We start from the raw sequence: 12,690 nt of genomic DNA, 5'->3' as shown, positions 1-12,690 counted from the left end.
AACGTGCTGTTTCTCGCGGTATATTGCCTGCTGAGGACTACTCCCGATACAGTGGACGGAAAATTACGGAAAAGTATCGTCGCTCATGTTGTGTCGCTGCGTTTGCTGGTGTTCGAGATGTCATGCAGTCATGCCCCACAAACTCCACACGAACCGCGATCGAGCTCAACCAATGGAAATATATTTCAAACAGTGCGCCAACACGTCTCCGCCAAAGCGTTATCAAGGAAAATGACGTTATCGTCATCGACTCACCTCCGTTGTCCGACATACAGTGCAAGCGAGCACCCGACATACCATGTCTAACATCCCATACCGACAACTACACCACTTGCTACCCACCCAAAATCGATGCCAAAGGTTTCAAACCAGCGCATACTCAATATAGCTCTGCGCTACATTCACAGATCAGTTCTGTTCCTACCATCGGATCATCTCTCCGTCCTCAATACCGCTCCGCGTTGACCATTGATCATCCAGCGTCGGAAGCAGAGATACAACGAGAAGGGAAAAATTCCACATCAAAACCGGCTTCGGCACTCCCTGTATCAGTTCCATGCGTTTCTCAAAGTCCGGAAGCAATCGGAGCCACGCAAGCCTGCTTAACAGTCGCATCCTGTTCTCCTCGCCTACCAAACGATGTGCCTCCTGCCGCCACATCTCAATTCTCCGCTCATAATCCAAGATCAGAAAACCCTCGCCGTCTCCTCACTGCAGCTGCGGAGCCGCCCTTGCGCGTTGAATATCACCACAAAATTCCAACCGCAGTAGGTGATGTCGATGTGCCTCAATATCTCTCCGACAGGGAGACCGCTATCGAGAGTGGGATCCCGCTAACTGAACCAGTTGTCGATTCGAAAGGTGTCATATCCAACTGTGATGTTCGTCACGTGATGGAATACATTGCAGGTCAAGTTGAGAAGGGTTTCAGCATCGGCATCCGTGACCACGAAGCATTCTCAGATGGCAACAAATTCATGGTCAGGGTTCGATACCGTTTCTTGCAGCACAGAAAGGGTTGCAAAGCTCAATAAATCACCAACCTGTACCGCCACAGTTACCTCAACCGCTTGTGGGCAGTGAGTGGCAACGAGAACCATAATCATCCTCCAGGAATCGTTTCCCGACAGACACACACACAAAGTGTCGCAGATTGGAGTCCTACCGCCGCTCATTGCATGAATGGAGAGCTATTTTATTCCCGTCAGTGACGAGTAGCATGGCCAAACCCACTCCAGAAAAATCCTCAATCACTCCCCATCAGCATTCCCATTCGCGTGCTCGAGTGGTTTCACCACTTGTCAGAATAGGTGATCGCATCGAACCATCCATTCTACCAGACTGCGGCATTTCCTCCTTCTCAGCACTCCCAAGCGATTTATCACAGCCATTATACCCACAGCTTGAGTCTACCGCCTCAGCTATTCCATCCGCAAGAGAAGTCCGTAGAGATCATTCACTCTCACTCACTGGTGACGTAGATACTGCGGTCGTCCGCCCATCTCAGCACGAAGGCTTACCGCTGCCAACACTGGATCCAGACGACGGGGACGTGGATGACTCTTTTCCCGAACTGGAATTTTCCAGCAGTGACACCATTGCAGTTCAGGTCATTCCAGTTGATTCTCCAACGTCTGACATGGTACATGTCATAACTGGATTCGTCGGCTCGGTCCCTCACAACGAGCCCGGGAAGCGCGTTCTTCGCGATCTCAAATACATTTGCGACTGCTTTGGTTATCCGATGGTAGTCCGCCATTCAGACTACATCGGTTCGGAAAGAATTGATCAAGACCGAGTCCTGAAAACATCCAAGTTGGAATGTGTGGAAGACTGCGGCTTCATTCTTCGCTTACGGACTTTGCAAATTCTCGAGGACGGCAAAGCTCTTAACAAATACGTCTTCAACGCTTCTAGCTGTGACCATAATCATGGGCCGAAAGTCTCACAGGTTCGAAAACTAATGCCGACTCAAATTATTCGGGAGGCAGATGATATGCATCACGGGAGCCATATCAAATTTGAGGATGCCGTACGATTTCTGGAGGACAAGTACGGTTTTATGATTGACAGAAGAGGACTTCAGAGAAGAATACAGTGGCTGGAGTCGAAACGAAGCCCGAAGGAGCTTGATTGCAATGATCTGATTCATACGCTCATGGATTTGCGCAATAGCGATGTTGGTAGCCGATCTTACGTCACGAGACGAGATGACGGCGCGCTTCAGTCTGTGTGTTGGGGATTGTCGCATTGGAGGCGAGATTACGAGCGATTTGGCATCTTGCCGGGGGTTTGCATAGATTGCAAAGCAAATGGGAACGAGTACTCCATGGTTCTGGTCACGATGAGCGCGCGAACCAACGACGGTCGGGAGTGCACAGTGTTCATGGGGTTTCTGGCTGATGAAACGCACAAAACATTCGTCTGGCTCCTGAACTGCTTCAAAGACTGCTGTAATGTGGACCCCTCCATGATATCCCTGGACCAGCAAGCTGCATGTATGCAGGCTTGTCGAGATGTTTTCCCCACTACATATCTCACGCTTGACGACTGGCATCTTAACCAGAACCAGTTAAAAAATGTATGGGCATACGTTTGTAAGATCAAGAGGCGGGATTTGAACGAACACATGAACGATGATTTGTTTCTTATGCGAAGATCGAGCACATCGGCGTCTTTTCATTCTCGTCGGTCAAGGTTTGAGGCGAAATATTTTGCTCTGCACGTTGCTAACCTTCCGGATTGGTACAAATACCTGTATCACAAGCACGCCAACATCACTGTTGATTGTTATAACAAGTCGGCCTGTGAACCGAGATTTCTCTTTCAAGGCAGCGGGTATGTGGAATCGTCAAACGCGAGATACAGACATTTGGTGTCTGTGAAGAAGGTACGGTTGGCTGAGGTTCCACTGAAAATGCGGCGTGTAACGGTAGCGAGATGGAAAGTACGTGAACAGGAATCGAAAAGCGATTACAAGGGCATGGAAAAGATGTTGTGTGGATCACAACTGCCTATAACCTCTGGAAAGCTACGAAGATTTGTGATGACGTACACAAAGTACTCGCAGCGAAAGTTCTATCACAAGTGCGTGAAAAGTGCTGCAAACTACATCGTGACAAATGTCGAAATCGACAGTGCGGCAGAAAGCGTGATCGCGGTATTACAGCCGCCGATTTTGAGGACCGCACGGCGAGTGATTCGGGCTGCTGCAAGACAACGACATGCAAATAGGGGCGAAAGTGCACCTCATGAGGTAGTTCCCATATTATCGGAGATACGGCGTACTGCAGATACGACAACACCCGAGGTGCAGAGTGAGACAATCTCTCCGGTTGGTACCGCTCAGCCTAACCCCAGCTCTTCTCAAATTCAAATTACCCGATTTACTGTGCAATGGAATAATGTTAGTAGCGAACGAAGAATCGTTCACTATGCATCACGTCGGGGCAGAGGGAGAGGCAAGGCAGCCGGCAGTAGATCATGTCGGAGAAACGCAAATGACGCAAGGGGTTCCGTACAATCGAATAGAGCACGCTCATCCCAAAACTTTGTTCCATTTACGTCTGACTCAGTCATAGGGCGTCCATCTGCGAGTTCAAGAGACCACATATCGCCAAGAAGAGACGATTTACCCCCAACATACGCACATCCTACAATGCATATTCTCTCAAATGCAGTCCGACACAACCCCAATCTCACATCATTACGAGAACGGGAGAGTTCGATAGGAATATTGGAACGTAGCGGTGGAAGGGAAGGTGAAGACGAAGAGGAATTGGGGGGCGAGGAGGAATCAGGACGGAGGCCGGAGGAGGGATTCAATCAAAGCCCCGACGAGGAAATTGCGAGCTACGTCGTTACAGTGGCAAATTTGGGGGGCTCCCAGAGGTATTGCTGCAGCTGCAGATGGTCGAGATCGACAAGAATACCATGTCCCCATCTACTGCGAGTAGCTATCGTGTTTGCAGAGAAAGCGAATGTGGAGCGACGTTTGAATTCAGTGGTGGGGCGTAGAATCGAGTGGGAGTATATGTTCCACCCCTGCTGGAGCCGTAGCGAAGAAGATTGGAGTGACGTACAGATAGCTGTTCAGCGGGAAAGAATGAGAGAGGCTTTGAGGAGAGCCCGTGGTTTGAATAATGATGTGGGGGCTGTCCTGGAGGGAGTCTTGCAGGATGCGATGAGAAGGAATGGAAGCGCATCAACTCCAGTTGGTGCAAGTCAGTCTATGCGTGAAAATGCAGACGCCGAGGATGAAATTCAATTATCGCCTGACCAGATGTGGAGAGAAGATAGGAGACAGGAGTAGCAGCACATTTCCTGGGCGAACGGGAAAAGTTTATTCGATCAGATGCACAAACTAGCTTTTCAACTCGGGACGGACGTGCTACAAAAGATGATGGATTATCTCGAACATGGCTTGCGGAACTTGAGCGATGGCCGCGCACCTCTAGCAGCATTGTCGGGTCGTATAACCCTCGCTGCAGACTCGTACGAAATACAGGCTGATGGTTTTGTTGGGAACCCCAACAATGGTAACCCGTCGGGACGCGGATCCAAAAAAAGAAAACGAGGGGCACTGGAGCAACCATCGCACAGGAGAAGAACGCCGTAGGGGGAGCATATCGACAAAGAAACCCAAACCTGCTGACAAACCTCAGCAAGACCTTCCTACCCGTGTCAACCACTCTACGCCATTCATTTTCCCTTCATAATACGGCTTTCTTCGAGAGTACTGTAGTACGTACAGTGGACTTACAACGTCGTGAGACAAGGGCTCATCACTTTTTGTAAAGGTAAACAGTATCCACGTCGTCAGGCGGAGCGGACAGGACGGTGGCTTCCTTGGCGGCGTGCATGCCGCCAACATGTTTTCTAGGGCATGGAGAAGGACATCGAGGTCGGAACCTGCGAAGCGTAGACGGGCGATGCCGGATGCAGATCGAGATGGACGTGGTCAACTGTGGGGACAGTTTGCAATGCACGTTTGACGGAGGCCACGCAGCGCATGCAGATCATGCGGTGGATTTGCAGGGCGACTTGAGTCATGGCGGAGCTTCGTTGGAAGGATGGGATGTTGATATCAGAGAGAGAGAGGAAGAGGAAGCGATTCTCGGTGGGGCGCGCAGGCGAGCATGATGAGGATGAGGGGCGTGTGTGTGCGAAATTTGGTGCAGACATCACTTCGAAGGGTGGTGCAGGCATTACTGCGAAGGGTGGTGCAGGCGTCACGTTGAAGCAAGGGGGAAAATACTGTAGATAGATGCCACTGGGCGCTTTCGTTTGACTGAGTTATTGTTAGTGTTAAGCACAGTACAGTGCAATGCAGTATGTATTGCGGGCTTATCGATACGATGATACTGTACTAGCAGAGGCTGCATGAACATGACCTGACAGCTTCAGGTGCTACTGTATCTACAGCATGCGCCGCGTGAAAAGAGAGCTCGGCGATGGCGAAGGCGAGGTCGAGGAGAGAAGACGCACGGTACATTCGCGGGAAAGAAAAGGGCACGGCGGGTCATCTGTGTATTGTGCAGTACTGTATTGTCTTGTAGCAGCGTCGAAAATGCCCTACAGCGGCGGTGGGTGCTTTTGCACGTGTTCCTCCGCTTGGCTGATGATGAGCGAGCGCGTGAGTGAGTGTGGACGATGTTTTGCTAGTGTAGTTTAGGAACAGGACGGCATCGCCCATCTCCGCGTTCCAGATTTGAACCGTCCCATCATCTCCTCCAGAAGCGACACGATTGCCGTCCCGAGACCACGCAACACAGTTAACTGAACCCAGCCCTCCAGCGCGTCGCCAACGGCATCGCCTGTCTCCGCGTTCCAGATTCGGACCGTCCCGTCAAGCCCTCCAGAGGCGATACGACTGCCGTCCCGAGACCACGCGACAGAGCAAACCCGGTTCCTGTGTCCCTCCAGCGCGTCGAGAGTGTGCGGTGGATGTGGGTTGAAGGTGGTTTCTGGGTTGTTTTTGGATACAGTATGCGGATGTGTGAGAGGGGCTGGTATACTCTGTAGTGGGTTTGGAGGATGGTTTCGTTTCGTTTCGGTGGGTGTTTGTGTTGACGAAGGCAGGTTGATGATGATCAAAATAATCCTCCCATGAATCTCAACATTTACCAAGGCAACATCTCTCGCAGTCTGTGCGCGACGGCAAAAAATGTTGCAGGCCCGCAGCCGGGGCGCCGTCGCGGGCAACGGCGGAGGAGACGTAGAGCAACGACAGGACTTTAATTCCTCCGTTCTGAAGCCCGACATGTTGCTCTGTATCCTCATCGTGTGTGTAGCGTTCCTGCTGGGAAAGCACTGGGTTCTATGGACTGCTGTCAGTGGAGCAAGACTGTACAGTCACCCTGGAAACGTAAATGGAAACAAGTGGGACATGGATGAAAGGGTCGAGGAGCGCAATGTTCTCTCATCAAGTGGAGGACAAGTACCAAGGGATGTCGCAGTCCATGCTACATCACCTCTTGCCGTTGACACCAAGCCTCGCGATCCTTACGGTGGAAGAAATCGATCTATATCGTCGACCGTTTTGTCAACATTAGCTTCACCTGTGCGCGACGGAAAAAAATGTTGCAGGCCCGCAGCCGGGGCGCCGCCTCGGGCGACGGCGGAGGAGACGTAGAGCAACGGTAGCGGTCTCTTCGGCTGCTGCAGGTGGTCAGTCGGGACGGCGTACAGGCCGAGGCCGAGCGGGCTTGGCAAGATGGCTGCAATGTGGTAGGTTGCGCAGACGACGTCGCGGAACGACTGGATATGGGCGCTGAGGACGATGTCGCGCGGCTCCTGCTGGTTCCCCGACATCGGGGACGAGGAAGAGCAGTGGACGTGGGCGGACGGGCGGGCGCATGCGTTACGAGGGGCGCACGGTCAAGACTGGGGGCGACGGCAAGAAGGGAGACGGGCATTATGCGGCCATCGAGAAGGATGCGGCGAAGAGTGTGTCTGGTGCCGCAGGGATCCGGGCTGTGGCGAAAGCAGCAGGTGGGGATGGTCGGATGGCGAAAGAGGCAGGTGGGGATGGTCGGATGGCGAAAGAGGCAGGTGGAGATGGTCGGAACAGTTGCTTTTGGAGACAACGGCGGCGGCCGGGAAGGCGGCGAATGGTTCATAGGTCTGTTTGCGAGTGTGTGCTCGAGTTGGGGAGTATACTGGGCCAAACATTACATTAATGATGTAAGCATGTGGGACCAATCGTTTTAATTGGTCGAGATGTAGATGTGGGACGAAACGATTTGATTGGTCTGTAGATGTGGGGCCAGTCATTCACAGCCATCCACTATCATACATGATCTACCACTTGTAGAATGTGACTGACCCGTAAATTTGGACACCATTTCATAAGCTTACATGCCTCGGCATTAACATCGTGCGAAACATGGGGATAGTAGTTGTGAATATACAGGAAGACTTCGAATCTGTTATATCCAGTTGACGTTTGAAACATGCGTTCAGGTTTTGAAGATATTGACACAAAGCGTTTTAAGATTGCTCGAGAAGCCTCTTTTTCAGGCATCCGGGAAACGAATGGAAAGGAAATGCAAATCTCTTCAAACTCCATTCTTCTGCAACGCAGAAGTCAATTACGGCAGTGAAAGTATCTCTTTTCTTGTTACTGAGCTGGCAAAAGTCGAGAAAAATAAGTTGAAAAGTGGCCTCATATGAAGTCACTTGTCGTCATGACAGTCTAGCTGGAGGTTGAAAACGACCATCATATCATAAGCACTTGATGTCTGTAAGTTCACAGTCTCTCATCATCGGATGTCAACATTTACTTGAGTTTTGGACGTGGTGAAAAGTGATGCCGCAAGGCTTGTTCGAATTCCACAAGATGTTCTTTGAGCAATTCTTCATACATGGAAGGCAAAAAACAGTTGTGTCACGAGAATAACTGCAGTCCTCAGACATCCAGAACTAGGCACCAGATGTATTATGAGTGGTCAAGGGAACCAGCTGCATCATGAGGTATGTAGTCGAGGAATGCTTTTTTTGTGGCCTTCTCTTTACAAATAACAAGTTTGTGATACTGCTTTATCACATTTCGGTGTTTAGTATCACTCTTTCTCCACTAAGCAAGGAATGAAGCGCTATTCCGAAGGTCTCTGGATTGTTTTTGGTTGGTAGATGATTTCTTGTCTCGCGGCGATGCCAACTGTGCGGTGGTCGATGCGTTATGAAGATTTCTGGATGAGCGGTGAGAAAGTAGGGAGTAGTCGGGGCGTGTCATACGCAGTCGAGACCTCGACTTGTACAGTACAAGGGAACACATGAAAACGTGTGAAGTGGCAGAGAAGCGTGGCTGGAGAAGCGATTGCTGAAGCGTCCTTGCTGGATGGCGCAGATACAGAAAATTACTCTGTAAGCATGGGGAACGGATGGCTTGTTTGAGGGCCAATGAGAAAAAACTTTGTCACACTGATCAACGGCGCAGCGTTTGAAATTTTGAACATTCAAGCAACGCCAAACGCGATTCACATTTCCACCCTCGAGATAAGCTCCAGCTTCATATCCCCCTACCCTTTTCGCTCAACCACGACTTTTGTTTTTCCACTACCACGTTCCTCCTTGCAAGCACAACGAAAAACCTCTTCCCGCATTGTACCCAGCGAACAAGAATCATCAGACTCACCGCTGCTCTAACCTGAACGTCATGCCGCGCGGCGGCGTCTCCCCTCCGTCATCCAACGAATCCCCTCTTCCGCCCTTTGTCTTGGCCACTCTCCGCGACCCCGAAGCTGAATGGGAGGACCAGAGAGACGCTCTAAAGGCCCTCACCGCAGCGGCAAAGTCGGACGCCGTGGCGCGACCGAATAGTCAGGCTCGTCATGAGTTTCTTCGTCAGCTACGGGACGTGGGACAACCGCTTGCGACGTGCATTGCGGCTCCGCGAAGCACCCTCGTGAGGGAAGCAAGTCAGTGCATCATCCAATGTGTTGAGGTATTCGGGCCACTGTTCGTCGATACTGTCGGGAATACTTTGGCACGTCCCATTTTGGATAAAACAGGTGTGTCGATAGCTGTTATTAGGGAAAGCGCGTTCGAAGCGGGAAAGGCCCTTTTTGAACACGGCGTGACGGGGTTTTCTCCTGATATTGTCAATATGCTTTGCGAGTACGTGCAAAACTCCAAGTTGTCCTCTCTGAAACGAGCCGCCGCCGCTCAGTTCCTCGGTATGGTACTGGTTGAGGATTGTCTGGCGGGACTTGAGCCGATCATGGGTAGTATTCAGAGGGCTATTGTCCGGGGATGTCAAGACTCTGATGAACGTGTGCGCGCTCTTTCGCGAGAGAACTGGCGCAAGTTAGAGATCCTTGACAGGTCAAGTGCGCGTCAACTCCTCAATGAAATGCCTGCCAATACTACAGCACTTATCGCACGCGAGAAGGGTGGTTCCCCATGGAGCGAGAAGAGCGCTGGAGGTCGCTTTGAGCAAAGAAAGTCTCCTGGAAGCCCGGGCCGTACTTTCAAGTTTGCTCCTCAAAGATATCCGCCCACCGCGAAGCGTCTTCACCCGCAGAGAGTTACGAGCGAAAGCGTAGTCGAGTCAGCAGACATATCTCCTTCAACTGCTATTCGACGTGCAGTCACATCGCACACAACGACAACCTCAAGCTTGCCGACATCGAGGGTCGGAAGGACGCAAAGAACAGCTGTAAGACTCCCACGACCCCAAGTACGTGCAGTGGATTCAGGAAGCAATCGTCCGGGGCTCCCTCCACGACCTATTTCGATTCCAAAGGTTAGGGATGGCATGCCTCAGGCAGGATCAGTTTTGAACCGACAGTTTGGTCGCCCTGTGTCAAGGCCTATCCGTCGTCCTGCACGCCGATCAATGGCTATGAATCCCAAGAATACTCTTCAAGGGAGTCCTCCAGGGGGAGTCACAGACCATCGCGAAAAGGTGCGACAAAGTGTACCAGCCGCGCTTGCTAGGGCTATTATTATTGAAGAACAAGCTAGTAGTATTGCATCACCCGGCTCATCCAGTTCTGCGCAATCCGAAGCTAAGAAAGATGGGCAAGATACTGAGTTCTTCACGCCCTCCCCCATTTCTAGAGCTGATATCAAAGCCGGCCGACTACCTGTAAGCCCGCAACTAGAAGAATCCACGCACTCTGGAGCTGAAAAGCCGCACTCTACCCCCCGACTGCAGACTCAGGGTATCCCGCGCACTCTTTCAGGGGATAGCTTTGTTACTGCCCACGAAGAACGCAAGTCTCTCTCTTTTCGTGAGACTGCAATGGAAATCGCGTCACGGATGTATCGGTCTCTACAGGGCTCTTCAGAATCTACGGATGAAGCCCGAACTCTGTCACCGAAACGTGACCCAATGGAAGTGGATACTGAGCAGCCTTCCTCTCAAGGTGAGGAGAGCGACTTTGTGTCGCTTTCTAGTGTTGGTAGTGGTGACCGTGGAATCCAAGAACCATCGCCCAAGGCAGTCAACTCTCCGGCAAACCCTCGCAAGGCACGCCTTTCCTTCATCCTTAACATGAACGCAAGCCCACCACAGTTTACCGTACCACAACCACAAGTCGTCACCGCATCTGTGACGCAGGGTTTCGTGGGGAGTAAGATGGAGGCAGTGAATGTGCCGTGGAACGACCCTACAAATGCAAAGCAGCAACCTACAGCACCTCTGCAACCAAGCGCAGATGTATCAGCAACCTCAAAATACCCAAACGACCATATCGAATCTATGAGCGACGAAATCGAGCTTCTGATGAGCATGCAATCCCTCACGGAGGAGGTCGAAAAACCAGCCTCATTCCGTACCTTAATTCCGACAACAACACCAGTGGTTGCGAAATCACCCGAGCCCGTTTCTACTTCGATATGCACGACGGAAGGAGAGTCGTCTCGGGAAGGTGAGTCCTCGGTGGGAAACGTCACAGTAGAAGATGTAATTGTGTACTCCAGCCCAGACAAGCCGAAAGAAGCGGGCAACGGCCCGGAGGGCAACTTGGTCCTGACGGGTAAAATTGCCAACGAGAAGGAGAATGCGCGTCCTGCCAGTGCCATCTCTGACGCGACTGCTGTCTTAAAAAAGGACCCAGACCAGGATGCAGAGAAGGACCCTAAACAAATCAGCAAGCTCGAAACAGAAGAGGTTAACAAGGCCCCCAAGATGGAAGAACGAAAGCCGTTGAGACCAGCAAAAGAGATGGCTTCGATCGCACCCAGCAATGCACCACGCCCCAAGAGCATGCCTTCCCCAACCCAACCGGCCGAGCCCTCGAAGGGAGAGGGCGTCCCCGCCAAGCGGCCTCACAACGCGACAGCCCTCCCGCCGCGCTGGAAGACGAACAAGGCGTCGATAGCCAGGACGACTGCTCGGCGTTCTATGATGTTCGACGTTGCAATCCGGTCGCAGGACTCGGACCCACCAAAGAAAAGAGAGGCCAGAAAGGGAGACGTAACACGACGGCTGCCGCAGAGGGTACCTTACAGCTCTGGCGGCGTGGCTAAAAAAGTGGGACGGCCGCCTTACATGGCGCCTGCGCTGATGTCTGGCAAGCCGCGACCGCCAATGCCAGGGGCGCGGCGCTCGCTAATGCCAGGGATAAAAATGCAACCTCCCCCGAGTGCGCCACACGCGCCAAGGGTGCGGCGCTCGCTGATGCCAGGGGCGAAGATCCAACCTGCTCCGGGCGCGTCAGACGCGAAAGCAACGTCTCGTCCGCCTTCTGTGTGCAAAGCGCGGCCCGCGTCCACCAGGCCACCGCCACAGAACGGGAAGAAAGTTGAAAAATCCAAGTCTGCGACAATGAAGAAGACTGGGGCAGCGAACAACAACAAGGGGATGTCGGGGGCTTCGCGCCGAGTGGCAGAGTGGTTGAAGCAAGCCAAGCGGATCAAGAACGGGGCATGGGAGGAGCGTTGCAAGGCGCTGAAGGGCTTCGGAGAGGCGTGCCAGAAGCTGGACGGGGAGCGGATCAGTATGGGGCTGGCGGACGAGTGCATCGGTGTGCTGGGCGAGTACATCCGTCAGGGGCACCACCGGGTGATCAGCGAGGCGCTAGACGGGCTGTTCTTCCTGCTGCTGTGCAGCGAGGGGAGCTCGCACATGCTGCAGCGGGCGCTGGAGAAGCGCGAGGACGTGATGCGACGGACGCTGGGGCTGCTGATCACGGGGAGCGAGAGCGCGCGGCTGGCGGCCGGGCGGGTGATGCATAGCTTCGAGGTGCAGTTCTCGCCCGAGGTGATGGTGGGGCTGATCATGCGGGCGATGAATCAGGGAGGCGGGGGCGGGGTGGCGGACGTGCGGGTGGCGAAGATGGGGTGCGTGCAGCTTGGAAAGGCATTTGAACGGGCGGCGATTTCTGGGGAGGGGTTCGTGTGGAAGACGGGGCTGCTGGAATCGGTGCTCAAGACTCTAGAGGGGTTGTGCGGACATCGACGTGTCGGGGTGAGAAGGGCCGGGGATGGGGTGGTGGAACAGGTGCGGGAGAGCTTGCCTGAACGGGCGTTTGAGCTGGCGTGCGAGAAGTATGGGGTGAAGTTTGGGGAAGGGAAGTAGAATAGTTTTGTGAAAGAGAAAAACAATAAGAGTAAAACAAGAGACTTGGAGAGTGTGAGCGGTGTTTTATTGGGGGCTGCGCAGGGGGTGGGGGAGTGTAAGAGAAAGGGCGGAATGCGGAATGCGGAATGCGGAATGCGGAATGGAAATAGATGGAGATA

The 12,690-nt window shown here is 52.7% G+C and overlaps 3 protein-coding genes; 2 read left to right on the top strand and 1 right to left on the bottom strand.

Moving 5' to 3' along the window:
• Positions 1-7,773: 7,773 nt before the first annotated feature.
• CHC_T00005202001 (hypothetical protein) lies at positions 7,774-7,863 on the bottom strand. The gene has a single exon (XM_005716575.1). The coding sequence runs from the start codon at positions 7,861-7,863 to the stop codon at positions 7,774-7,776; it is 90 nt and encodes a 29-aa protein (XP_005716632.1).
• Positions 7,864-7,865: 2 nt separating this feature from the next.
• Positions 7,866-7,973, top strand: CHC_T00005201001 (hypothetical protein). Its single transcript, XM_005716574.1, has one exon. The coding sequence runs from the start codon at positions 7,866-7,868 to the stop codon at positions 7,971-7,973; it is 108 nt and encodes a 35-aa protein (XP_005716631.1).
• A 686-nt stretch (positions 7,974-8,659) lies between these two features.
• CHC_T00005200001 (hypothetical protein) lies at positions 8,660-12,582 on the top strand. XM_005716573.1 is given in 2 exon segments: positions 8,660-12,529; positions 12,530-12,582. The coding sequence occupies 1 exon segment, from the start codon at positions 8,660-8,662 to the stop codon at positions 12,527-12,529; it is 3,870 nt and encodes a 1,289-aa protein (XP_005716630.1). The 3' UTR covers positions 12,530-12,582.
• The last annotated feature ends 108 nt before the right edge of the window (positions 12,583-12,690 follow it).

The sequence above is a fragment of the Chondrus crispus genome, genomic scaffold, assembly GCF_000350225.1.
Source record: "Chondrus crispus Stackhouse genomic scaffold, scaffold_271, whole genome shotgun sequence".
In the NCBI taxonomy this organism is placed as follows: domain Eukaryota; phylum Rhodophyta; class Florideophyceae; order Gigartinales; family Gigartinaceae; genus Chondrus; species Chondrus crispus.
The sequence above is the reverse complement of the archived record's forward strand: the minus strand, read 5'-3'. Positions and strand labels throughout refer to the sequence as shown.

Excerpts from the sequence above, each read along its gene's own strand:
- CHC_T00005202001 (XM_005716575.1), bottom strand. The coding sequence starts at position 7,863 with ATGAAGAATTGCTCAAAGAACATCTTGTGGAATTCGAACAAGCCTTGC.
- CHC_T00005201001 (XM_005716574.1), top strand. The coding sequence starts at position 7,866 with ATGGAAGGCAAAAAACAGTTGTGTCACGAGAATAACTGCAGTCCTCAG.
- CHC_T00005200001 (XM_005716573.1), top strand. The coding sequence starts at position 8,660 with ATGCCGCGCGGCGGCGTCTCCCCTCCGTCATCCAACGAATCCCCTCTT.